This window comes from Poecilia reticulata, chromosome 3, assembly GCF_904066995.2.
Source record: "Poecilia reticulata chromosome 3, P_reticulata-male-v2, whole genome shotgun sequence".
Classification (NCBI taxonomy): Eukaryota; Metazoa; Chordata; class Actinopteri; order Cyprinodontiformes; family Poeciliidae; genus Poecilia; species Poecilia reticulata.
Genome location: NC_088832.1, coordinates 29687773 through 29715403, shown reverse-complemented (window position 1 = coordinate 29715403; position 27631 = coordinate 29687773). Strand labels below are relative to the sequence as shown.

At 36.2% G+C, this 27631-nt stretch overlaps 2 protein-coding genes across 2 annotated transcripts; both read left to right on the top strand.

Moving 5' to 3' along the window:
- Window positions 1-6231: 6231 nt before the first annotated feature.
- Window positions 6232-14773, top strand: taldo1 (transaldolase 1). Its single transcript, XM_081605430.1, has 8 exons — window positions 6232-6429; window positions 9949-10072; window positions 10215-10322; window positions 11086-11217; window positions 12987-13162; window positions 13389-13586; window positions 14060-14205; window positions 14286-14773. Exons 1-8 carry the CDS (start codon window positions 6330-6332, stop codon window positions 14316-14318), a joined length of 1017 nt encoding a protein of 338 aa, XP_081461556.1. The 5' UTR covers window positions 6232-6329; the 3' UTR covers window positions 14319-14773.
- A 94-nt stretch (window positions 14774-14867) lies between these two features.
- On the top strand, window positions 14868-27631 carry LOC103462701 (uncharacterized). Its single transcript, XM_008405643.3, has 15 exons — window positions 14868-15104; window positions 17284-17441; window positions 17692-17882; window positions 18146-18250; window positions 18663-18801; window positions 19742-19892; window positions 21546-21678; window positions 22470-22622; window positions 22979-23016; window positions 23125-23154; window positions 23273-23439; window positions 24366-24832; window positions 24956-25055; window positions 25966-26296; window positions 26975-27631. The coding sequence occupies exons 2-15, from the start codon at window positions 17310-17312 to the stop codon at window positions 27055-27057; spliced, it is 2220 nt and encodes a 739-aa protein (XP_008403865.1). The 5' UTR covers window positions 14868-15104; window positions 17284-17309; the 3' UTR covers window positions 27058-27631.

The window sequence follows — 27631 nt, the reverse complement described above, 5'->3', positions numbered from 1 at the left end:
AAGAACAATGGGATGTACACAACACATTCCTTTCCATTTTTTTTATCTAGGTGAATACAGGATCTTTTGTCCTCCAACACATACTTTTTTTCTACCAGAATGTGGAAATAGAGTTAAGCTTATTCTCCTTCTTTTATACAGTCCTTCAACTAGTGCACATTTTAGAAGATTTCATTGTACCCTCACTGTATCATCGAAGCAGTCCTGTTTTACTAACACACACTGCACAACTCAAAGGCATCTATTATATACAATCTAATCACAATTCAGATTTTAAAAGACTAAATATTTTTTCCTGGTGCGCTACAAATGCTTTGTAAAATGTGTAATTTATTTACCCTTTAAGATGTTTTCTGAGCTAAAAATGATTTCACACAGCAAAGGTGTCTCATCAAACTCAAGGTATGAGCAAGCTTTTTAAAATTAGTATAGTAAACAGCAAAATTGGACTAAAGAAGTCAGTTTCTAGGAAGATTTCCCCTAACATTGTTATTGAATTCTGACGTAGCCTCAGACGCTCATTTAGCAAACTGTTGTTGCATTTCAACCATTGCCAATAGTTGAAACCCATTAACTTGTATCCCTCACTATTCTCTATGCATCAATGGTTACATACAGAACCCTATTTGCAGAGGATGTGAATGCACACAACACTGTTGCGCTTCTTTAGCCTGAGGGCTGACGAGCTAATGAATTGCTTTTGAACACAAGCACATTCGCTGAAAGGCAAGTAGGGTGATTTGGACTTCTGTAATAGTTTTTGAAATAGAATTTGTATTATTGCAAATAAAACTGGCATTGAACAAGCTGTTACTGGAGGGGTCAACAGTTTGAGAGAAACAATTATGCTATCATAGTAAATGACATAATCTAGCAATCTGGACAACATGATGACCATTGGCACATTTACTGAACAGATTATGCACCTTGAATGCAAATAATGTATCCAAAATGATGCATTTATGGAGCCAATATTCTAGAGTTCAGATTGATTTGTCATATTATAAGCTCAGATTTCAGAGCTGGCATTTTATAGTGTCTAAGGTCTAAGAAATGTGTTTATTTTATATGGTCTTTTAACTGCCTATTCTTAGAACAACAGAGAGATGTAACCTCATAAGCAAGTTTGATAGAACAAAGTAGAATAATCCCCTTCATCATGGAAGAAATCCTTTATAAACCAAATCTGGCAGAAGGATAAAGCAGAATTAACAAAGTTTTTATAACTGATCAGGATAAGGGTATAACACTGCATAACAGTGCTATGTCTGAGGTTTTCAAAGATACAGCTCTCACTGTAATGATAATATATTTTTTTCATTTTTGTACTTTAGAATGAGATCAGCTTATAAAAGCTACAAAGCTATAAGGACCAAACTTAGAAGAGCATTTCATCTTAAGCTGGAAAAGGTCGCCCCTGATTGGATTGTTTCTTCCATCTGTTATTAAATTCCTCAAATTATGCCGTAAGAAGTAAAATATAGGTCGGAAGGCATTTTGCCAATATTGCAATAGAAAAATGCAAATCTTCAGAATATGAATGCATCCAAAATGCGTTGTATTTCATAAGAATATTTAGACATCAGACAAGCATCTACCCTTTTCTGTTTGTTTTGTCTCCAGGGAACTTTAGCCTCCTCTAGACATGTAGCAAAAGAATGTCTCATGACAACAACCTACTGTTGTTTATGCTTCTAACATAGATGTAAAATCCCAAAGGAGACCTTTGCATAGTGCAATTAGTTGGCCTAATTTCTAACTCAACAGTAGTACCAGATATATGATAATTTACAAATTCACTTGCTACTGGACTTTAGCAGATGTTGCTTAATTGGATTTATTAACAAAATGTATTATTTAAGTGCAATTTGAACGTGGGAAATCATGTATTTGTGACAAGTTATTCAATCAGATTTGGTCAATTTGTTAGAGCACAATAAGGTCACTCCTTTATAATATTCAACATCCACTCCATTTTTCTTCAGTTGAAGCGTTTTTACTTTGAAGCCCTACTTGACTGTCCACATGTTAAAATGTCCTCAGGCTAAATCTTGAACCCTGCACTGCTCTCTAGTGTCCCTTACTAGTAATGTACTGCAAGAGCATCTGACACATGCTTTTTTTTTTACTTTACTTGAGTCATTTCTTGAATTCTTACTTTTCACTTTTACGTGAATAAAAATATCTGGAAGTAGTGCAACTTTTACTTGAGTGCAATTTTTGGGTACACCTCTGATAAATAGAATGTAATGGCCATATTATCAGTCCAGGGAAAGACTGCTGACTTGTCCAAAAGACAACACTGATCAACTGATCATCAAAGTTACATAGAGTGGAAACGTGTACCCAATGCCATCCATTCATTCATTATGATTACCCGTTTGGCCGCAGGGTTGCGCGGTGAGAGAGGTGCGCTCTCTGGGTAGGTCGTTAATGTGTTAATTAAAGTATATTTTATTAATTTGTTAATTAAATTAACTGAAGTCATGTTTATATGGCTGTTTTGAAAATTGCATTATATTTAATAAAATTCATATAGTCATAACAAGCTGCACAAAAGCACTGAAAAATATTACTTTTATTTCTTGCTAAAAATTACTTTGCTGATTTCCAAATGAATCTAAAATTTCAGAGTTGAATAATACATTTTAGTGTGGTTTACTACGGAGCTAGGTGCTAAATAGGTAAATAATATTGTAAAATTATTCATTTCCAGTAGTTTGATTCAACAAATTAAATTTAACATATGTACACAGAATACTTGTCTCTGTTAGTCACTTTCAGGAAGGTTTATTTTCTGAAAACCCGAATTTTGGGTTTATAATTAACAATTGTAAACGCTTTAGTTAAGATTTTGATTGTATTCTCACCGTTACGTATAAACCCAATTTAGTCATTTCTACTTGAATTTTTTATTTATTTATTTTTTGCGTAGTGGGGAAATAATTATTAGGATCTATTTGTAATCCTTCACAAGTTTTCCCACTGTGGTTATTCACCTGCGTGAAGCTGACACCCCACCCACGTCAAAAAATCCAGCAAATAGTCTGAATGGTTAGTGCTCCGTTTGTGCAGGTTTGTGCCGTTAAAATTTTCGTTTGTGCAGTTTTGGTTTCTGAGATATTAAACATTATTTTTTAGGTCATCTAGAGTTCACCATCCCCCCATATCGCTCCAAAACAAACCAAAGTGGGCTAGTTCGTTAGTGCTCCGTTTGTGCAGGTTTGTGCAGTTAAAATTTTCGTTTGTGCAGTTTTGGTTTCTGAGATATTAAAAGTTATAATTTTGGCCGATGACGTCACCATCCCCCCATATCGCTCCAAAACAAACCAAAGTGGGCTAGTTCGTTAGTGCTACGTTTGTGCAGGTTTGTGCAGTTAAAATTTTCGTTTGTGCAGTTTTGGTTTCTGAGATATTAAAAGTTATAATTTTGGCCGATGACGTCATCATCCCCCCATATGCTCCAAAACAAACCAAAGTGGGCTAGTTCGTTAGTGCTCTGTTTGTGCAGGTTTGTGCCGTTAAAATTTTCGTTTGTGCAGTTTTGGTTTCTGAGATATTAAACATTATTTTTTAGGTCATCTAGAGTTCACCATCCCCCCATATGCTCCAAAACAAACCAAAGTGGGCTAATTCGTTAGTGCTCTGTTTGTGCAGGTTTGTGCCGTTAAAATTTTCGTTTGTGCAGCTTTCGTCTTTGAGATATTAAAAGTTATAATTTTGGCCGATGACGTCACCATCCCCCCATATGCTCCAAAACAAACCAAAGTGGGCTAGTTCGTTAGTGCTCTGTTTGTGCAGGTTTGTGCAGTTAAAATTTTCGTTTGTGCAGTTTTTGTCTTTAAGATATTAAAAGTTATAATTTTGGCAGATGACGTCACCATCCCCCCATATGCTCCAAAACAAACCAAAGTGGGCTAGTTCGTTAGTGCTCCGTTTGTGCAGGTTTGTGCAGTTAAAATTTTCGTTTGTGCAGCTTTTGTCTTTAAGATATTAAAAGTTATAATTTTGGCAGATGACGTCACCATCCCCCCATATGCTCCAAAACAAACCAAAGTGGGCTAGTTCGTTAGTGCTCTGTTTGTGCAGGTTTGTGCCGTTAAAATTTTCGTTTGTGCAGCTTTCGTCTTTGAGATATTAAAAGTTATAATTTTGGCCGATGACGTCACCATCCCCCATATCGCTCCAAAACAAACCAAAGTGTGGGCTACTTCTTGTAATTCTTCAGATTCTCAGCTGTTGTACAATGTGTACATTTTGTTTTGAACTTCAATAAAGACTTAGAACAAGAAAAATGTGTCTCATTTCAAGAAATGTTTTAAGATAGCAATGTTTTTTCACGAACGTAGCGCACAATAATTGAATCCTGCTAATAAAGGACATGCAGCCTGACCCTAACGTAATGTGTATAACCTGTTCAACTGTGCTTTGATTTCGGAGGTGGTCTGAAGAATTATATTCACATTGTTGATGTACTGTCTGCTGATTATGCAGCAAACGTGTAAAAAAATTACATGAGCCTATAAAGGCCAATTTGCTAGTTGAGCATTAATTTGATTTTACCTTGTTAAAAATCAAAATCGGGGTTGAAAAAATTCCAAAAATGACTTATTCAAAACGATTTGAGACCGCTAGAATATTAACGAGAGGTTGAAATTACACTTGCTCTGCAAAACAAGATGGGAGGGGGGGGGGGGCAGGAGGCTCACTACAGTGTGGGTGGAGCCAATCCCAGTTGTGTGAGAACTATGTCAAAGTTCGCAAAACATGTCTCCTTGAAGCCCATACACATTTAATTTAAGAAATTGGATGAAATGAAAGTCGTTGCATTGAAACTATATTTACTAAATATTAAGTACATTACTTGGATGAACTTTGAAATAATGACACATTTCCGTTTTACTCGGCAAAATCTTTGCTCAAGCAACTAGCAAATTAGCCTTTATAGGCTCATGTAATTTTTTACACGTTTGCTGCATAATCAGCAGACAGTACATCAACAATGTGAATATAATTCTTCAGACCACCTCCGAAATCAAAGCACAGTTGAACAGGTTATACACATTACGTTAGGGTCAGGCTGCATGTCATTTATTAGCAGGATTCAATTATTGTGCGCTACGTTCGTGAAAAAACATTGCTATCTTAAAACATTTCTTGAAATGAGACACATTTTTTCTTGTTCTAAGTCTTTATTGAAGTTCAAAACAAAATGTACACATTGTACAACAGCTGAGAATCTGAAGAATTACAAGAAGTAGCCCACACTTTGGTTTGTTTTGGAGCGATATGGGGGGATGGTGACGTCATCGGCCAAAATTATAACTTTTAATATCTCAAAGACGAAAGCTGCACAAACGAAAATTTTAACTGCACAAACCTGCACAAACGGAGCACTAACGAACTAGCCCACTTTGGTTTGTTTTGGAGCATATGGGGGGATGGTGACGTCATCGGCCAAAATTATAACTTTTAATATCTCAAAGACGAAAGCTGCACAAACGAAAATTTTAACGGCACAAACCTGCACAAACAGAGCACTAACGAATTAGCCCACTTTGGTTTGTTTTGGAGCATATGGGGGGATGGTGAACTCTAGATGACCTAAAAAATAATGTTTAATATCTCAGAAACCAAAACTGCACAAACGAAAATTTTAACGGCACAAACCTGCACAAACAGAGCACTAACGAACTAGCCCACTTTGGTTTGTTTTGGAGCATATGGGGGGATGATGACGTCATCGGCCAAAATTATAACTTTTAATATCTCAGAAACCAAAACTGCACAAACGAAAATTTTAACTGCACAAACCTGCACAAACGTAGCACTAACGAACTAGCCCACTTTGGTTTGTTTTGGAGCGATATGGGGGGATGGTGACGTCATCGGCCAAAATTATAACTTTTAATATCTCAGAAACCAAAACTGCACAAACGAAAATTTTAACTGCACAAACCTGCACAAACGGAGCACTAACGAACTAGCCCACTTTGGTTTGTTTTGGAGCGATATGGGGGGATGGTGAACTCTAGATGACCTAAAAAATAATGTTTAATATCTCAGAAACCAAAACTGCACAAACGAAAATTTTAACGGCACAAACCTGCACAAACGGAGCACTAACCATTCAGACTATTTGCTGGATTTTTTGACGTGGGTGGGGTGTCAGCTTCACGCAGGTTCCTTATTCGCTTCTTCTCAGTGGTTTCTGGCTGCGCGCTCCCGATGACTTCTTCCTCTTGCGCGGCGCGCTCTCGCCTCCCTGATATTCCGAATAGTTCTCACGTGCTTTCTGTGTATAAAAGGGGTCCCAGTCTGCGCTCATTATGTCTAGCAGTTCACCAGACAAACGCAGAAAGATGGAGTCGGCCCTCAACCAGCTGAAGAAGCTCACCGTGGTGGTGGCGGACACGGGAGACTTTAACGGTAAACATTTTAGTCCACTGCGAGTTCCTGTTAGCTCATTAGCATGCTAACTGGTTTAGCAAGAAGAATCCAGGTTTTAATGTAACTGACCGCTAGGTCGATATCAGCAGTGGGTGTGTTTCTAATATATCTGGCTTTAACTGTGCTTAATCGTATAGAGTAATGTTAGTCTAAAGCTAACAGTTAAATATTTTTACGAGTCTTTCTATTAATTTTTAGCACTTTGTAACTAAACACTCACAGCCTCATAATCCCATTATTTCTTATTAACGTTATCCCACCATCTCAGTTAGCAGTAGCCGCTAAGTATGCTAGCTGTTGTTGCGTATTTGCATTTTGCATAAAAAAATGCTTTTCAACGTTAAAACTGAGTCTTTTATGTTGCTTTCAGTCACTTACACAAACTATATTACATTAAAATTGACCCCAAACATTTAGCATTATGATGGTAGAAATATACCAACAACGCCAAACTACTATGTACTTATCGACACGCAACAGGAGGTTGTATACATTTCTTCTTTTTCATCCTTTGTGCCGGTTATCTCTCATACCACAACGGGCAAGGTTGTTTTACTCAATAGGTCAGAATGAGGAACGGTTTGCTGTAATACTGTGTTGCAAACCACTCAGTTCCTTGTGCACAGCCTGCAGACTCAGGATGACATGACAGAACTGGTTTGTGGAGTCTAGAAAGCAGATTGCTACTGAAATCACTGAGCAGTAATGAACTTCATGCATGGACTCTTTTGCTGCTCACGATTTTTTTAAATTCAGCTTTTGACTAATTTTAGTTGATTTCAATTGTAATAGTAATGTGGAACATTAATTAGAAATTGCGTGTGAGATGGCAACATTTCCAGTTAAGTTGTATGATGATAGAAATTATCTGTAGGAGGTATTGAAGAGCTTCTGTATGATAGCAAGGTACGTTATCGCTTAGAAAGTTAAAACGGCACAAAATAAAGTTTTCCTGTCGCAATAACTAATTTGGTTGGACTATAAATGGTCCAAGAAGTTATTCTGGTAAATGGTGTTTTTAGACTATTTTCAAGTAATATAATGATTCTGGCATAATAATGCAAGAACAAAGTCTCCAAGATCAATACACTTTAAATTCTAATCAACATTTAACACTGCGACTGGAAGGCAGTTCCAAAATATCCAAAATAAACAAACAAAATAGAAATGTAGAATGAATAATATTTGTCTCTGTAAACAAAATTGTCCTTCAAAAAAACTAATTGAAACTGAAGACTGTTTTTGATGCAGTTTTTGATAGAAAGGGAGAGGAAAAAAGAGGAGAGCTGTAAATCATGCAAGTAGAAATTATTGAGCTTGTTTTAATTTGTCATGCCTCTTATCAATTTCAGTCAACCAGTTTACAGTTATAACCAGTATACAGTTATATAAAAATCATGCTTAACGCTGCAGCATCTAACTGAAAAAATAAATTTTACATGCGTATTAAAACTTTCGCTCTCCTAACATGAGACAAATAATCTCTGAAAAAAATAATTGATCTCCTCTCTGTTCTGCATAATTACTCCGCTCAGTCAGAAACAGCCAATCAGAACTAGCAGTAATCAGCTAGCCGCCATGCTATCAGGAAGTTTTCATTCAGTAACTCAGGATTGTTTATTGAACCTGTATTTGCCTTTGAATGTTAAGTTTTATACTTGAATTTCTTGGCAATGTTGAGAGGTTTTATTTGGACTTTTTGCATTATTTAGCCTCTTCAGAGCCTTCATATGTTTTCAGTCTGTTAAAGATAGTATTACTGATAGCAGTACAATTTGCACAATGCCCGTTTTTTTCTTGGAAAAAGTTTTTAAAAACAATTTTTTGTCTAAATTAAGGTGAATTCATGGTTCCCTTTTCCACATAATGTAACCGGTAGTGCTTTTGATTAAAAAAAAAAAAAAAATTATGTGATCGGTATCGGTGAGCGGCCCTCATGGGTGATCGGAATCGGCAGAAAAAAACCTGATCGGCACATCTCTAGTTATTACTGCTGTTGGATAAAGTAAAGTTTTTCACATTAGGCATAACATTAACAGAAATTTAAATGGACATATGGACAATTATGTTCTTGTTAGGTTTACTTTATCAACATCTCCAAACTGTAAACCGCAATGGGAATTTGAAAACATTTTTAAGGTGTTATCACTAAATGGAGTAAAATCAGCAGCTACATATTTAATGATTGTAACATGATGAAGATAAAGGTACACACACCCTTTTAATAGAAATTCCTAAATGTGATAACTTTCATTTTAATTATAACTTAAAGTAATTGGTTTTTTTGCACAGTCTTTAATTTCTAGAAAACTTTAACAATAGGCAATTAAAAAAGGTGACATGTTTATAATTGACCTTCTGAATGTAAATCACTGTTTCATTGCTGTTGGACTACAAATATCAAAGTTTGAGAAATTCACGTGTTACGGAATTTGACCATTTGCTTTCCTGTCAGCAAACACTGCTTCTTATACACATCAGTAATGTCTTAAGATGCAGTTTTGTCTGAATTGCACTGGCTACTGCTGAAAGGAGTGTCACTGATGAAACAACGGCCAGAAGCAGTTTTTCAGGATTTCCACTGGTTGTTTGATTTGTGTAATCTAGGTTTTGTGCAGATGCTGTAAGAGATCTGTATTTGGCTTTTGCAAGCTCAGACATGTTTACATTAGCAGCATGTCTGTTCAATATAGAGTGCCACTAAACACTTATCAACGTGTGGAGGGAAAAAAAATGACTTGTGCGAAGTTTGAAGGTAAACTGAAGGGGCTGAGAAACGACGTGAAATCCAGTTACTCGATGCAAGAACAACTATTGTATACATTTTTTTTCTTTCCCTCAGATAAAATGTGACATTTGCTGCATAATTTGAGCCAAAAAACTTATTTCTGAATAATAACTAGTGGATGGATCACATGCCATTATTTTGACACAGCTTGTCCAAAAGCACCAACATGTTGAAAGATTCCCACTGTCCTCCCCCCTGTGTTGAAAGAGGTGGCAGCATACCAGCTACTGAACAGAGGCTGGTTTTGTTCTGAAGCTGAAGAGCTTGAAACATAATTTGGACTTCAGTGGAAAACCTAGTTTCCTGCACATTTTAGGATAAATTATACTATTTTCTAGTGGTGCTGACATGTAGCGTTACATTATCTCATTAAAGTTTTCTTTATTGGATAAGTCATTTGTGATTGCCTTTTTGCTCCTTTTTTTCTGTTTTTGTAAACAAAACACAGAACTACTGAGAATAGAGCGGGGAGAAACACTCATGCACTAGATGGCAGCACTTCTTACTGACTTCAGCTTTTATGTTTCAGTTGTCGGGCTTAAACGTTCTCTCATCTTGCATGGATTTTTAAGTTTTGATGAAGCAAAAGTTTAATCTGTGGTGTTTTGAAACGTACAAACAGTTCCTCACTCTTCTGTTTTCATGATTTTGCCTCTGTTAAAATCTAATTCAGGTTTCAAGACACTTATCTGTTCTTTCTGTCTTTGCAGCCATTGATGAGTATAAACCTCAGGATGCAACCACTAACCCATCTCTGATCCTGGCTGCTGCTAAGATGCCAGCCTACCAGCACCTTGTGGATCAGGCCATTAAATATGGTATTGCCAATGGAGGGTAAGAATTTGTTCTCCAACATAAGAAAAGCCAAATGTAATGATCAAGTGTCTCTTTAGTCTGTCATATAGAGTTGTCTAAGTGTTAACTAATTGTTCCATCCACTGTAACTCTGACATAAATTAGTTTCTCTGTTTTGCAGAACTGAAGAGGAGCAGGTAGCCAACACCATGGACAAGCTGTTTGTGAGTTTCGGACTGGAGATCCTGAAAAAGGTTCCAGGCAGAGTCTCTACGGAGGTGGATGCCAGGTGGGTGCAGACACCAGCCTATGCAGTGTAGAGTGGGAGAAGCAGGGCTGCTCGATTAAAGGAAAATAAGGATCATTTTGTTGTGCATGAAGGCACAAATATTTGTTTGCTAAATGCTGCTGTTAACATGTGCGCGCGGCTCATTAAAGCTTTATTTCATGCCTTTGCAGTTTTAGTCATTTCATGTTTGAGATTTTTCTGGTCTGAAGTTTCATACAGTGTGTGTCAGTTCACACCACATCTTTACAAGAGCTGATTTTTCAAAACAGGACTGCATAACACATGTAGGTTCAGGCATCAAAATGAACAGAAGGTTGCATCAGTCTGGAAACATTGCAAAATAAAACATGAAATTTACAAAAATCATCATTTTATTTTTTCAAGATTGTAAAACGAATTGAACAGCACCACAAAGTAGATGAAATACCGGCACCATTAAATATGTCAAGTCTTTTTAATTGAAATTTTTTTTTTTTATTCTTTTATTTTTAAATTGACACTTTTCGATTGTGATTTAAAAAAAAAAAGTTTTTAATCATATAAACCTGCTAGAATATACTTGGAACAAAATTGTTTCATGCAGTGAAATCGAAGATGCTCAGCAGTCATATGCAAGCTAATATGACAAAAAGTGGTTTTGATAAATAAGAATGGGGAAAGTCAAACTTGTGACATAAAGCATAGGATGAAACATGCGTATTACATGTTTGTAAAACATATACATACAAATCATCGCTTTTGGCCTTTTCCTGCCTCTGTACAGATTGTCTTTTGATAAAGAAGAGATGGTGGCAAGAGCATTGAAGCTCATTGCTCTTTATGAAGAGGCAGGCATCAGCAAGGACCGCGTTCTCATCAAGCTGTCCTCTACATGGGAGGGAATCCAGGCTGGGAAGTGAGTATGCAGGTTTTAAGTATGTCCATCTGCTCTTAATTATGCTTTAATATACAGAAGTCTGATTCTTTATGTGTGCGTGTGAGTATAATACAATCTATATCAAATTTTTAAATCAGACTTAAAATTAGATTTATGTCAGTCATTTTTTGAAGGGTAATTGCATTCAAACAGGGAACTCGGCTCCTCGATTAAAGCCTACAGTCTAAAATCTGGTTTTCACCTTAAGTCAGTTCTTTGTGTGTAGCTTGAGAATTATGGACCTTGATGCACCTTATTTAATCGATGTGCAAAATTCATTTGAGCTGGGCAGTCCAGTAAACACTTCCTACATAATTATTAGTTCCCGTTCCTTAATCAGTGATTGTGATGATTAAAGGGTTCCTTGTAAAATTCACTTGATCACAGCAATCTTTGCCTCACTGAAACATACCAATTACTCTAACAGTAAAATTATTGCCTCTTAAACTGTCACAATGAAGACCCAAGATTAACTGTGCAAAAAGATTCGTAGTTTGAAAAAATGTTGACCTGCAGATTTTGGAGGGAGGCAGGGAAATTTTTGTTAATGCCTTTATTTTGCTTAACCACAAATGTTGAAATTATTTCCATTAATTATTTGATAACTTGGCAATTGACAGGAAAAGTTGTGGGTTTAATCTAGTCCAAATTATTGATCACTGAAGTGAATCTGTAAATAATAAACTATTATAATTGACCTTCCTGCCCTGATTCGGTGAGGTCAGGCAGAAAAATTATGTTTATTTAATTTTATTTTAAATCTCGACTCTACACTTGTCTCAGGGTGTAAAAACTAAAACATTGAGGCTGCTGTGCAAAAGTATTTATCTCTTTTCACTTTTTGTCCAGTTACAAACAAAACTCAAGTTTTAAAGTGTGAATAAATACATGGTCTTTGATAATTGGCAATTAGCAATAACGTTTCACTGCTTTATCTCTAGGTGCTTTTTATACATAGAGGGTAAAATCTTTCCCCAAAGCTCAAACTGTTAGCTGCCTGTCGATTTTAAAAACTTTCTCACACTGTCACATTACAACAAACTTCTACAATCTTGTGAATATACAATAACGGCAATGACTTGAAGCGAGATTTTGTATGGCACTGTATGTAATCTTGGTTTTGGCGTAATGAAACTGACTAACGCAGAAAGAGATGCGTTAGTCAATGTTTTCATGCAAATTTGTCTCCGACAAATGCAACATGTCTTTGCTTCAGAAAGGGGAAGAGTGCATCACTTCTGTCCTGTTAGATGTTGAGAAAAATGCAGAGAATTCTAGTTTGCATTCCTATAAATTAGTCCCTCTTTGTTTCTGGTGTCAAAGACGGACACAAGTTCTTGACCTTAAGGGCCTGGACTAAAGATGGAAAATTCCTTCCTAATTGACTTTCTTTAGATGGAGGTCATTCTCACAACACATTCTCAAACAACCTTAAAATTTATGGCCCCAGCTTGCGTGCAGGTAAACCTGCATGATGTCTGGGAAACGGTGCCTCAGTGCTGTGACATTAATGTACTGTTAGGATATTTACAGATAAAACAGATTTTTTTTTTTTTTACTGGTTGCATATCAGTGAATCTGCAATGGGCAGAGAATGCACAACTGTGTTTGATTCCAGAAACTGAATCAGTCATAGGTAGAACCTGGTTTCTCTTGATTGTCCATATTCTCAAGTTCTTGTCTTTTAAAAACTGTTGGTGGGAAAACTCTTGAAATATTCTTGATGTCGTCTGTTGTTTATTTTTTAGGGAGCTTGAGGAGAAGCATGGCGTCCACTGCAACATGACGCTGCTGTTCTCCTTTGCTCAGGCCGTTGCCTGTGCGGAGGCAAAGGTGACTCTCATCTCACCGTTCGTTGGGCGCATTCTCGACTGGCATAAGGAGAACACAGACCGCAAAAGCTTTGAGCCACATGAAGACCCAGGTAATGATGGCTGTACTGAATCATATTTATACTTATAGTTTCAGCCTTAAGCACTTTAGCTAAAATCAGTAGATAACTCATTAAACTGAAGAAGGGTGCACTATTTTTATGGCGGTCTTATGCCAACTATAAATGTCAATAACAAAGTAGCTCTTGATTAGTTGCCAGTGCTTTTGTAATTGTATGCATTTTAACCTTGAGCATGTTTTTGTTTTGTTCATTTTAGGTGTGATCAGTGTGACCAAGATTTACAACTACTACAAAAAGTTTGGCTACAGCACTGTGGTGATGGGGGCCTCGTTCAGAAACACGGGGGAAGTGAAGGCGCTGGCTGGTTGTGACCTGCTCACCATCTCCCCTGGACTGCTGGCAGAACTCAGTCAGGATCACAGTGCCATCACTGCAATGCTCACTGTGGAGAAATGTAAGACTTTTCTAAATAATTTTTGGTTAATGTCGTAATCTAATTTTGTTCAGTATAAATTCAAATTAAAATCAATTTCTTGTTTTGTTTTGTTTTTTTATTCAAAGATGAACAAAGTTAATCCTGACCTAAATCATGTGTAGACGTTAAGACTATAAAATCCTGAAATGCCTTAATTGTCTGTACTGTATATTTATAGAAAGTGTTTATACTCCATTCAACAAACGGCTTGAAAATTGATAAATTCAAGAAAAACCTGTTGCCAAATAAATTAAGATATCTTTAAGTATTGAATACACGGATACAGTTTTGACTAAAATGGATTCCCATACATAATTTGATCTGTAGGATGAATGAGGCTTTATTTAAATCAACTAGAGGACATCTACGAGGTGCTAGCTTGTGAACCTGTCAATCTTTGGCGTTTTTGCATTCACATCTATTTTTGTTGTTTTGTTTTTTGTTTTTTGCAGCTAAGGCATGTGATCTGGAAAAGATCCACCTAGATGAGAAAGCTTTCCGCTGGGAGCACAACGAGGATCGCATGGCTGTGGAGAAACTGTCTGACGGCATCCGCAAGTTTGCTGCTGACGCCATCAAGCTAGAGGCTATGATCAAAGTAAGAATAATGTTTTTTTTTTTAATGTAAAGTCATGCACTAATGATTCCTAAGGGGTTATAATGAAATTGTTATTACAGGAGAAAATGCTCAGTGTGAAAAACGGCCAGTAATGGAAGGATCTGGAGTGTCCAGCTGCAGTTGATGAGGTACAGGGTCCAGAGAGGATCCCCTCTTTGTCCAGATGCCCAGGAGACATTCCAAGTGCCGGAGGAGCCTCCTCTACCCTCTGCTCCAACTCCAGGGACCAATCTCCTTAAACGCCTCTCCTCTCTGAGGGTGGGACTGCTTTCTGACCAAATATAAATAATCATGTCAATGGGCGTTGGATGTAATAAAATGGCTTAATCATCTGAAATTTGCCCTGAAAGGTGATTTTTAATTTAAGAAACAAATGTCTTAGACTTGGATTATTTCATTACTTGAAGGGACAGTAGAAACTTTTCAACCATGCAAGAACAAAATGTTTTTTATCAACTCGGATATTTGCTCTAAACGATGTATGAAAGATAATTGTATCGTTATTTCTGCAAATAATAATGATAAAGTTCACTCTTGATGAAAATAATTTTCGTTTCTGTCTTGATGTTCTTGTGGTTTTTGTTGTGACACTGTGCGTTCAGCACCACTAGGTTGAAGTATCTTAATGCAGACTGTGACGATAAAAATATGCAGAGCATTTTGAACAGAGAACAGGATCCAGCTCTTGTTCGCTAAGCCCTCCTCTTGACATGCAACTATTGTACAGCCTCGTCACCAAGCCCTGGTCCAGCCTGTTTAACTCCATTCTCTGCCCAAATTTTGGCTAAGCAACACCTTTCTTTTCAAGACATCACGGAAAAGCTCCTTCATTTTAAACACAAGCAGGACTTGAAGAAAACGGAGGCCAGTAGCTGAAGGTAAATGGATCAGTTTGAGGTTTTTAAGTTTATTGTAATTTGAAAATTCAAGATTATCTTAATATTTGATGGTAATGAAACCACCATCAAATATACAGCTGAGCTGTATTGATAAGACTTGATGGTATCTGTACAATAAAATGTTCATGACATTAAGACTTGGGTAGCTATTGGTTAAAGAGGGGGAAATGTTCCTTTGTCAAACTTAAGGTGATTTTCATACTGGAACAACAGAGCAATGCGAACAGAAAGTAAAGCAGTGAAGGGTGACAGGTTAGCAATAAAAGAACCAAAGGTGTCAAGTTCTGAAGAGTAAAATTATTCAAATTAGTTTGTCCAAAGTCTTCTGTTTAAAAACATTTTAAGACTCGTAACAAGAATTTACTGGAATTTACTAAAATTGTCACTTGAACCTCTAGGATGAAAGTGACCTTTCAACAAAACCTCAACCATCTAAAACCCTATTTATAAGAAAAACTATGAATAAAAGCATCTACTTTCTGTTATTGTATAATGTGAAGTTTTATTTGTGTGCTGAACCAAAATTCAGTTTTATTAATATACAATTTGGCACTATACCATCAAACACATTTCTCCATTTGGGGGTAGGGGTATTTATAAGATTAAGATGTGATTATCTTCCTTATATAAAACAAAAATCTGTGATATATTTTTTACCTATAATAATTAAGACAATGATAAAATAGACTTAATGCCTCCCAAAACTTATGGAAGGTATTAAAGTACAGAGATAAGAGCTGTATATTTATCCTGAAACTGAGCAAATGTTTATCAAATTAAACCAACAGGATTTGGAAAAGTTCTCACTACAAATTAGCATAATTTAAATTAGGTATTTATTTACTTATTTCATGTCTTTGAATTTTAAATACTATCTTAAAGTGTTTAAGATCTGCTTAAACAATTAAAACCGTCTACACTGAGTATTGTAACAAATGGTTTATGGATGGGCGCATTGCATATTTTTTATGAAATTTCAAAATCACTGCTTTATATGTTCAGGTTTATTTTAGTGTGGAGAATGTAATTATTGAAATAATTATGAAACAGTTACAAAAATATAAAGAACACTTTTAATGTGGTTGACTTCAGCTTTCAGAAAAATGTCAAATTTCCAACCCCTCTCTTCTTTAGAATCAAGAACCAATAGTAGCAGTTCTACTAAAACAGTTGTTTGGAACCAAGAGATTAGTTTTAAGGCTGAGTTGATATGTTGGTATGTTCTGGTTTTAAAATGGAAAAAAGGCAAATGGTACTACTTTAAAACAGTGCCCCAGGTTTGATAGACAGAACCACATTTACAGAGATCGACTCTTGAACTGGTCAAGTCTGACGCCACAGGAGTGTAAATTAAATTCTGTTTATTTATATTGCACCAATTCACCTCAAATATCTCAAGAAAAATTCTCAGTTCATACAGACAGATTCACATCCCAGTTATCAAACAATCCAGTCAAATTCAGCTTTTTGTTTCTTTTTTTTTTGTTTTGTTAATTTACACTACCGCGTCCCTTGATGGTTGTGCAGGAGGCTCCATTTCTTCTGATTCTGGGTCTGACTCAGATTCAAAGATGTACGATTGCAGAACAGCTCATCTGTTTGCAACCTTTTTCACGTGTATGAATGAAAGTTTTAAAATTGTAATAAACATGTTTTGTTTATTACATTCATAGCATTTAGACCTACAACTTGTTTAAAATAAATCATAATATGTCCCTTTTAACATTTTTTTTTCTAACCGCCCTACCTTTCAGCTACACCAAACCCAGCCCCGCGTGGTGTGTCCGCCAGTGGCAGAAAACCGTACCTAGCAATTACAATACCTTTCCCACATTATTCATTAAAACCATGTAAGCTTTGATGTGGCACACATCAAACACTCTGGATTGCACATCGTAGACATCTTAGTGAGAGCAGTGGAGCTCATTCCTCTCAGCCTAATCAGAACAGCTCCCATTACCTCTTTCCTTTTCTTGAAGATCCAATAACAGCTTAATTCACTCCGTCTTCTCACAGACATCAAACAGCAGTTTGTTTTAGATGGACTCTTTATCCTGGGTAGACTTACACTGCCTTCATGTTTTTGTAATACCCTGGTTGTAAGACTATTATCCATCGTTTGTTGTTGAAAAGTAAACAGTTTGTTGCCGTCCATCAGACTCCATGTCTCACTGAGGAGTTGAGATGCTGCACAGACTCAAACTGGGTGTCCTGCTGCAGTGGCTGATTCTCTTCCTGTTGAGTCCGGCCTACGAAGCCTCGTCCCTGGGCCTCACGGTGCATGTTGTGCCTCTGGAGGAGTATGGAGGGAAAACGGTGGGCAAAATATTCCTCTCTTCTAAAAGGATTTTTATAGGCACTGATATTAATGATTTATGATTTATGTCAATATGCTAAAATTAAAGTTTTATGCCAAAATATGTCATTTATGCTGTACTTTTGTTTTCATATAAGCTGTATTTTAATTTGCTTTCCAGAAAGGAAAGTATTTCTCAACTTAAGCCTATTAAGGAAATTAATCTGAAAAAACTACGCACTATATAATTTTGTCCCTTTTCTCTTGCAGGTTCGGGCTCATTTTAGCGTCATTACTCCCTCTCCTTGTCCTGATTTGTTAGCAGTCTGTGCAGCAGGAGAGGACTGTCAGGCCCACCGCACCGCCCTACCTTTCAGCTACACTAAACCCAGCCCCGCGTGGTGTGTCCGCCAGTGGCAGAAAACCGTACCTAGCAATTACAATACCTTTCTCAAATTAGGGTATGAAATCTCAAATTTTCACTCCCAAATTTTAAACATGCAAAAACTAGGACTTCTAAATTGTTTTCTATATTCTTCAAAATGTGTAATACTGAAAATACACATAGAATTTGAACTTGTTGTTTTTTTTTAGTTTCCACTTTTTAAAGCACTTAAAAAGTGTAATTCCAGATGGGTTTTTATTTAACTGTTCAAGTAATGTCAAGTAAAAAAAAAAAAAAAGTAAAATACTTTTTCTAAAGCTCTTTTATTATTTCCTTTAGATTCAAGACAGAGTTTTACGTCTCGATAAAAGCAGACCCAAAGATTCGGGCGAATAATGGAAAACTTAACAGGCCTCCTTTTGTGGCTCTCCCTCCTCCACTGAGGTAACACACTCATCTGCTACTAACAACTTCTTCACAGTGACCACAATTTACTGTAAACTACATTAAATTAAGCTCTACACAGCTCAACAATTTATGGGACCAGAAAAAGCCCACACGTCAAAGGTTTATTAAAGCCTTAAAGTTCTCAGTTATTCATCTACATTGGAATGATGCCGCTAAAGTTGAAAACACCTGTTTCGAATTTTGAAGTTGTTTACTTCATCACTGTCATTGGACCTCAGTGGCTAAAACTCAAGTTACAAGCTAAATTAGGCCTAAATGTTACCAAATGGCTTTTTTAAAAGTCTGAATCTATATCTAAATTAATCTTTCTGCTGCCTGTACGTTCTCAACAATTGATCTCCTTAGAGACTGAGTAATTACTTGTTGCTGACACTGATTTTATTATCAGGGCCAGTGTGAACTGTCCCGCTGACTTCCATATCTCAACAAAAGACCTGGATGGGGACAATGTCCGGTGCCGCTTTGCTCGTGCCGACACTGGAGAGTGCCGGGACTGTTTTCCTCACAATTTCCTGGAACTGGATGAGGTGAATCTTCTGGGTTTCATAAACTGAAAAATGTTTATCATATTTTCAAGTAGGATATGGTCTTCATGGATATGGTTCTAAAATTGTTCAACCCTAGATCATCGTCATCGTCAATGTGAAAACCACTAAAGGGACACAATTAGCAGTTTCTAGGTGTGGAGCCTACATCTGTGTTTTCAAACAATACCAGGACAGAAAGACATCAACACTGACCTTAGAGAAGCTAAAGATGGTTGCTCATAATGTGAAAGGGCAATCTCAAAGAGGCCCTACTTACAGTACTACAGTGACAAAAAGCATCTTAAAGAAACATTTATAATCGCTGCTGACTGTCCCTTCTACGAACTCTTAACTTATCAAGTGTACATATGTTTCCAAGCTAAATATTGTAATTGTGAAAACTGTTGTGTGTTTTGGACACTTAGGATTTAAATAACTCTGTTTTCCCCATTATTCTAGAAAGTTGCAGCTCTTTGGTTACATATCCTGTTGCTAAATGTTCATCCTCACCTTCCAACCAATCAGATTATCGACTGCGTAGCTCCAAATGACTGTTTTCACAGACTAAATTGAGAAGTCCCGACCACATTTTCTCTGTGTTCATTTCTTCATCTCACTGCTTAGCTGAGTTGTGTAAAACTTTTTAGGAAGAAACACGTTAAGAAATCATGAAGCACTAGCTGCCTGCCAAAACACTTTTTTCTCATGTGACAAATAAATATTTGTGCAGTAAAATAAGGTTCTGATTGCACATTTAGTTCTTTTAGTTGATACCTAAACATCTTTGCGTGATCTATGAGATTTTGAAAGAATTCAAGTAACCTGTTTGTGGATTTTTATGTTGTAAACTTCTAACCTGACTTTCTACAGAAAGTTTGTCTTGTTCATCAATACTCTGTCATACTCTACAAACTGCTTGGTGAAACTTTATTTTTAACAGGCGAGCTGCACTCTGACATTCACTGGAAAAGCAGCCGCAGGACAATACTTCATCTACTTGATGGCAGAGGACCTGATTCCCTCGCCTCCAACGAGACAGATTTTATACAATTCTCCCCTCAGCTCTGTTCCTGTGCACCTCTCTCTCACTGGTGAGTCTCTTCCTGGTGCAGCAGCTATATAACAAAAACAAAGTACATCCTCGTTCAGCTCCAATTACACTTCAGGTAAAAACATCTGATTGAGCAATCCTCCCATTACCAACTACAAATTATAGAATTCTACATCATAAAAATATTCTGAACCATTAGGAAAATGCTCTTATATTTCTTCCTGTATGGACAAAAGAAATGCTGTTTTAAAGTCACCAATTATGTCTTTCCACCCCGGCATGGTGTTAGAACATTGTACTGAATGTTCCAGAATGGCACAAAGGAAAAACTTTCTCCTTAATAGGCATGCGGTTTCACCTTAAGCTTTGTAATTTCTTCTGAAGCAGGAAGGGTGGGGATACTTTTCAGTCTACTTTTTAATTTCTGCTTAGCCTTCTTGAGGTAATGATGACAGAATTATGTTTTGTGCTTCTGATGATGTATTTTCATAACTACACGTTCAGTAGAAATGTATTAGTAGTTAAATTTGTCCTGAGGCCTGACTAGAAGGTGACTGGCATGGTTCATTTTCTTTTTTGATATTTTAGTACCAATTACCCCTGAATCATCTTGGAACTGACAAAGGTTAAATTATTTACTCTGTTTAACACCAATCATACCTCAAGTTTTGCTTCAACTGAATATTTCTTATGATTAAACTAATTAACTTAGCGTAAAAAAATATAAGCCTAATACTTTTGTGCCAGCACATTTTTGCAGCAGTCATCTCTGTGCTTCACAATGAAGAAAATCATTGAGAATAATAATGTACATTAAATATATTGATCAGTGTTACAGTAATTATTAATCAAAGGCAACTCTAAGCATGTGGGTTTTTTAGCCTTGATTTGGAGGAACTCAGTGTTTCAACTGTTTTGCAGTTTTCTGGAAGTTTGTTCCAGATTAGTGGTGCATAAAAACTGAATGCTGCTTCTCCATGTTTGGAGAAAAATGCTTTTATATGTCTTCCAAGATTATTTAAATTTGTTCTTCTCTATTTGAAGGTATAAATGAGTGTGGTAAAAGAAGAAAGAGAGAAAAAGAAACATTCATATTTACGGATTTTCTTCTCTGTCCTACTGCTGTATCTCATCTTTCTTTCATCCTTTCTTTCTTTGCTTCTTCAATCAGAGCCTTGATCTCAGCAATCAACTATGGACAGTTTCCTTGACTCTTTATGCATTCAGATGCATTTCCTCTTATGTCCACCTTTTGTGGAGGAAAAACTAATAGTTGCAAACATAACTATATTGCAAATTTTAATTTTTTACTCCAGGAATACCAACAAATCTATTTCAGCATATCTTTAAATAAACAACAAATAATTTCTTTTGTTAATGCCTGTTGTTAATCTTAACACATATCAAAAGTATGCAACCGTTTTTTTATTATTATTATTTTGCAGGAACAAAGAAGCATTATTCAAAAATGTGTAAGGGTATCACCAACTTTATTTTTGTCTGTATCAGTTTCTTAGATAAAAAGTTGGTTAAAAGCATCTGATAATGAATGTGATCAAATTTTAAAAGGAGGAATATTACCAGGACAGCTTATTTTTAGATCTTTCTTTTTTAAGTAGATTATCGTTTGTCGTAATTTCATGCTGAAATTGCAATATTTGAAGTTTTTTAATACATCTCTGCTGTCCTTCAGTGGAGGAATCGGCTTCAGGCTGCGGTTCTAACCCCCTGGTCCTTGATGGGACTCCAGATAGAGACTCTGTGCAGTTTGTCCTGCCGTTTCAGGAGGGGAAATTCAATGCTAACTACAAGTCGGACCTGGAGAGGTGCGTCATCAAAAGCCTTTAATATTTCTTCCCGTAAAAGTGTTTAGGGTGTGGTGTTGTTTACTTAAGACATAACAGGAGCTTACCCAACAGCAGAAAAATATACTTTGTTGTTTTATTGTCACTGATGCAGCTTGCTGGGGGGTTTTATGTAGAAATTGTAGCATTTTTTTAACCTGAAAATTCCTGTTGTTGAAGTATTTAAAACTGATCCAATCTTTTTTAAATGTTTGTTTTTATAAGATCTCAACAGTACAGCAAAAAAAAGAACAGTCCTGAGTGTTTAATTAATGTTTCACTTAATATTAATGGATGCACACTCCTTAATACATATTGTGTCAGTGGATTTTTACAAAAAGTATTCCCTTATCTTGTTTAGAGCTAAAGAGCTCCCCATATTTTACCTTTAGAGTTCTCACATTGTGATTCTCAGAAATCTGTTGAATCAATATACCTGACATGGTTTTGATTGTTGTGTTGCATATTTGGGGCTCAGTCGTTACAGAAATAGTACTCTTGAACTTACTGTGCCTCAGCTGAATTACATATGTCCATATACACATTGAGTTTATCTTTAAATAACAACTACTATTTATAATGTTGAGCTTTTTATTTTAATATTTTGAATATAAAACTTTCTTTTGTCTGCATTGGGTGAATAAAACTAACTGATTAACTCATGTGGTTGTTGCCACTTCAAAGCTTATAATAAAAAGGCTGTTGGTTTGATAGAGTTTTGCCAGAAGCCCATTTTGTAAACTTGTGGGAACGTCGTTTTTGTTCTCTTGCAGTGTTTTGGAGATAGCGGTGGTCGGCCCCCCTGACCTGTACAGAGTTGGCTTTGTATCCATCAGCAACCTGGCGAAACTAACTATGGCCTGGATCCGCTCTGCAAACAACCTGACCCAGCTTTTGCCTGTCTGCTTTGTTGCAAACACCAAGAGGTTTGTTATTAACGTGAAATCCTCAATTATTAACAATTTGAAGAGTGTTTGATGCTGTAAATTTTGCTATCCTTTTACAGGTTTGTTAAGTTGATAGAAATTATTTTGTTGCTACAAAGTTGAAACAAAGCTGTAAAAGTTCAGTATTTATTTGTAGTATTTTTTTTCTTGATGTCATGTCCTTCATGCTAAATTCCCGTTGCCTTTTCCACGCAGATATATATATTTTCTAAAGAATATTTCTTATGTACAATTGTTATGGAAATCCTTTTACTCTAATGGTACATTTAGCCAAATATAGACAAAAATATTTGCAGACTGTAAAATGGTCTGATCTGTTCTTCTCGTCTTTCCAGTTTTCAGTCAGGGCTGCGATGTGTGTGGCTGTACCAAAGTAAGACTCATACAAGAATAATGATGGTTATCAGTTACAGTAAGCCTCTCCTGCATGGTTTCATTTGTATAGACTACTAAAATATGTTTGTTTGTTTGTTTATTTCAGGGGAAATGAGGACTCTGCCTGATGGAACTGGTTAAGTTACTGCAACACTTTGCTAAATTCCACTGTTGTGTGTGTGTGAGATGAATGTTAATTGTGTCTGTGACAATGTTAAACTAATGAACAATCTGCTGATGGTATTTCCTTATAGAGCTCAGGTGTAATCAGACAGAGATGTCTCTGCTGCTCCCTGTCACCTCCCTCACCAATGTGAACCTGGATGAATTGCAGCTCAACAGCCCCACCTGTCCCGTCACCCACAACAGCACACACTTGACTGCGCACATACCATTAGGTGGCTGCGGGACAAAGGCTGTGGTAAAATGTCTTTTTCCTTGTTGTTGTATATTTTCAAAACCTTTCCAAATAACAAACATCAAGGCACATTTTTGCTTTAAATCTTCAAATTTGCAGAGTAGGCTCATCGAGTCTTACACCTACCGAAGTTGGCATACAGACAGCCTGAAACACTAAAAATAAATATTAAATTTACACACAAGTATATTTTTTAATTCATAGGGTTTTAAAAATTGCAATATGTAAATTTTACAAAAATATATATATTTTTTTACAATTCAGGTTCCCTGAAGTTACGTTAGTGAGGGCTTTGAAATTGGTTCAAAGGAAAGCAATGAGCACTCAAAGCCTTTTTACTGAACAACCAGATACTATGTAAAAATGTATTGTTTTCTTTTTTTTTTAGATTTGATTGATTATGCATATTAGCTAAAAGGAAGAAAAGAAATACTTGTTTTCAGACCCAATACACATTTGGGTTTGTAATGTAAAGTTCAAATGTGGAAAATTCAAGAGATCAATGACAAAATGTGCATGTGTTTGTGCATTAAAAGACAACAGACTGTTTATAATATATGAAAAGTTTAATATTTGGAAAAAACAGAGATATGCAATACCAGCAGAAAGGTTTTTTTAAAATAAGTAAAAATTTAGCTAATTATAGTGCAGAAACTGTCAGGAGTGTTAACAGTTACTGAGTTTCTTGGTAGCAGTGATGGTTATAGACTTTAAATGAAAACTTCCGCAGAATCTGAGGATATTTTTATTGTTTAGTCTGTGAGAAAGGAACAATGTCTCTGATTTAATGAATGTTTAGCTTTTTACAGTCTAAGTACATATTTTTTACTTACCCAAATCTAGTCATAGAGAAAACTTTTTGTCACGTCACTTCAGATACCAACATTTTCAGCACCAAAAAAATGTTATCCTATGTTGTTTGTTTTCAGCACTCTGGTACAGAATTGGTTTATACCAACACCTTGAAAAGCGTGCATCACACCGTGATCAGCCGCCGGCCCTCGCTCATCCTCCCTCTGGCCTGCCGGATCCCAGGAGCCCAGGTCAAAGGGTCGCAGTTTGCCGTCAACTTTCCAACAGAGAGGGAAACGTTTGGCGAGGTTATGGTCTGGTTAGAGTTTCACCTTCCAGGACAAGGGCCTAGGGCACGACTCACATCCTCTCCCAGGTTTCGTTCCAATGTCTTATCTCCAAGATTTCGTCGGGATACAGGCTCAGAAAGCAGCACCTCCAATAGCAGCACTCAGACTGGTGTCCAACCTGAGGAGACGGTGAAGACGTTGGACCTGTATGTGTTGTCTAACTGCAGTATTGATCGAGCTGAGATGATAGTGACAGAATGCAGGGAATCTGAGATGGAGAACTTAACAGACAGCCGTCCTATCATGGAAAAAGGGTAAGTATGTTTTATTATTATTCTAATTATTTACATCCCACGGAAATCTGACAGATACTGAATGATATATCCTAAGTAGAAGGAATCATTAAAACAGATCCTTTGGTTTCAATTTCTGCTCAGGTGCATGACGTCCAACAACACACTGGAGATAATTACAGAGCAAAACACTTTCAAGATTTACCGTCTGGATATAAATTCATTTTCAGTCTCAGGAACAAAGGTCTGGAATCCCACTCAACAACATTTACGTCACATCTTATGCTTTTTTTTTGCCCATTTCAAGTCTACGTTTTTATTTTATTTTATCTACAGTTAGATGATGCGAATTAAATACTGGTTGGTCCATCACTTTGGATTAATTATAGAAATGTATCTTGTTTTTGTTAATTTATGTGTACGGGATTAAAATAACAAGAAAAGAAATGATACTATACAATAAGGACAAATTTAAAACATAAGAAATACTGTAGTCACCATCTGACAACAGAAAAAGTAAAAGAAAACAGCAAACACTTTACTGTCTGTTGAAGTACTTAGTCAGAGTAGCAGAAACCCAGAACTCTGTTGACCAGACAGAAATATTAGCCCCCCTGATGAAATCCTAGAAAACTCTTTATTTCCATAAAAATTACCATAATAAAAATTTCTTCTCAATTGTAATCTTTTAAAAAGAACAAACACAAAATCTATACAAGATTTGATCACTATATTTTATTGATGTGGAGAACGTTAATGAGAAAAATTAAAACACGAGTAAAAGAAGGAAGATAAAAGAAGACGGCAAAAATCTGGAAAAAAACTGAGCTCTAGAACTTCGTTTTTCTTTGCAAAGGTTTACATTTTTAGGCATGTAAAGCTGGCATATTTGGTTTGATAAAGTATTTACTCGGAGGTACTAAATATAAATGCATACTTTTGTTATATTTATTGGTAAAAATGTAAAAAGCCATACGTCCTTTTCTTTACACTGCATATTTCGGCTGTGCTTGTTGATCTACCACATAAAATCCTAGCTAAACATATTAATACGTATGGTTTGCTTTCATGTCTGCATTTACTATGTTATGTTCTAAAATAAAATTTTTTTTCAATTTGATCTTATTGTTAACAGCAGCTTTTTGTACTTCCAGATGTATATTGAATGCAAAGTCAACCTGTGCATTGCCACCATGCCCTCTGGCACCTGCCCTGATCTGTGTAGCAACTCAAGCCGTTCTACTAGCACACTGATTGACAGTGTGTTCACTAGCACATACTCTATCCGCTCTGGGCCTGTGAGTCTCCTGGTCGCTGATTTTATGGACAGAAATGCAACCGACCCTCCTCCAAGTAATGCTCCCTCAACTCCTGGACCAAACCCCTCCCAAACAGCTACTATGCCAGGACGTACTCCACCAGCTTCTCAAGTTCCCAGTGTAACCACAAATACAAATACAAATACAAATACTACTGCATCTCAAGGTAAGAGATCAGCTTCAATGCTTCAGTTGATTAATATTAGACAATTTATGCAATATTTGGCATATTAATGTCTCACACTTACAAATTACTACAAAAAATTGGAAACTATTGCATTTTTCTAACATTTCTGTGCCAGTTTCAATAACTTACAGTTGTACCAAAATAAATTCATACCCCTGGCAGACCCTGTATTAAATGTATATTTTTATTTTACCAACATTTCTTCTGATTGGAAGTAAAATTATTAGTCTTGATTGATCCAGCTAACTTGAATTAGATAGAAAATCTGTGGCGGGAGCTAAAGATTAAGGTGATGAGCTTCTAAGATGCGGCTGCTAAAATTTAGATCACAGTCCAAAACTACACCAAAGATCCTTGGGTAGTGGTCTTTAGCCCCACTCAGTCTCGTTGAGCACTGACCTTGTTCATAATTTTTTATTCAAAATATAAACATTTTTGTCATATCTACAACAAGCTGGAGGGGAAAAAACATATATTTAATTACTGTTTGAGAGATGCCTGTCTTGTTCCCTATCAGAAACAATATTTTCAAGCAACTGAGTCAGAATAATTTAAAAGCCAAATCAACCAGGGGTATGGATAGTATTGTAGTTACCATTTACATTTATAACACAAATCTAACGCTGTATCCAACTCCTGCCATTTTTCCATGTGTAGCTCCAGAAGTGGCCACATCCAGGATAGCTGGTGTGATCCTAATGACTATCGCCATGTTCCTCCAAATGACCATCCTTCAATGAAAAAGCTGCTGGACAAAGACCTGTCAGACAACGGAGCACAGCATGTTTTTGTTATGTAACTTTGCAGGATAAAAGAAATTGATCCAGATTAACCTGACAATAGAGGCATAGCCAATCTAATGTACATTGCTGCACTATTTAGTTATTCATCTTTCCCTATCTCTATCTTTAAAGTGAAAATGTAAAATGCTTTTGTTATTATCTCACTTACTTCACAAAATTTGTTAAACTTATCTGATAGAATCACATTGTTAATCAGATAAATTTCAATACAACACTGACAATGAAAGCCAAATAATTACCTAAAGCCAAATGAGCTATGTTTTTAGTTGAGCAGATAAAAACGTTTTGTTCTTCATCGTCCCTCCTGTGATTTTTTTCTCCTACAGATTTTACAAATGTGATCATTATGTTTTAAAGACAATTTGGTTTCCAGTTTTTGTCTAACATATTATACTGAAAATGTGCATACCTGCTCACTTTCCTTGAAAAAAAAATATTTTTCTTATATATAAATCATACATATGTTATTGCTATATGTTGATGATAATAAATACTTCTACAAACATTGACA

Bases quoted from the DNA above. Each gene is read 5' to 3' on its own strand.
- taldo1 (XM_081605430.1), top strand. From the start codon at position 6,330: ATGTCTAGCAGTTCACCAGACAAACGCAGAAAGATGGAGTCGGCCCTC. The intron at 6,430-9,948 runs GTAAACATTTTA...CTGTCTTTGCAG, and splicing joins GGACACGGGAGACTTTAACG to CCATTGATGAGTATAAACCT. The intron at 10,073-10,214 runs GTAAGAATTTGT...TCTGTTTTGCAG, and splicing joins TATGGTATTGCCAATGGAGG to AACTGAAGAGGAGCAGGTAG.
- LOC103462701 (XM_008405643.3), top strand. From the start codon at position 17,310: ATGCTGCACAGACTCAAACTGGGTGTCCTGCTGCAGTGGCTGATTCTC. The intron at 23,017-23,124 runs GTAAGACTCATA...TGTTTATTTCAG, and splicing joins ATGTGTGTGGCTGTACCAAA to GGGAAATGAGGACTCTGCCT. The intron at 24,833-24,955 runs GTAAGTATGTTT...ATTTCTGCTCAG, and splicing joins CGTCCTATCATGGAAAAAGG to GTGCATGACGTCCAACAACA.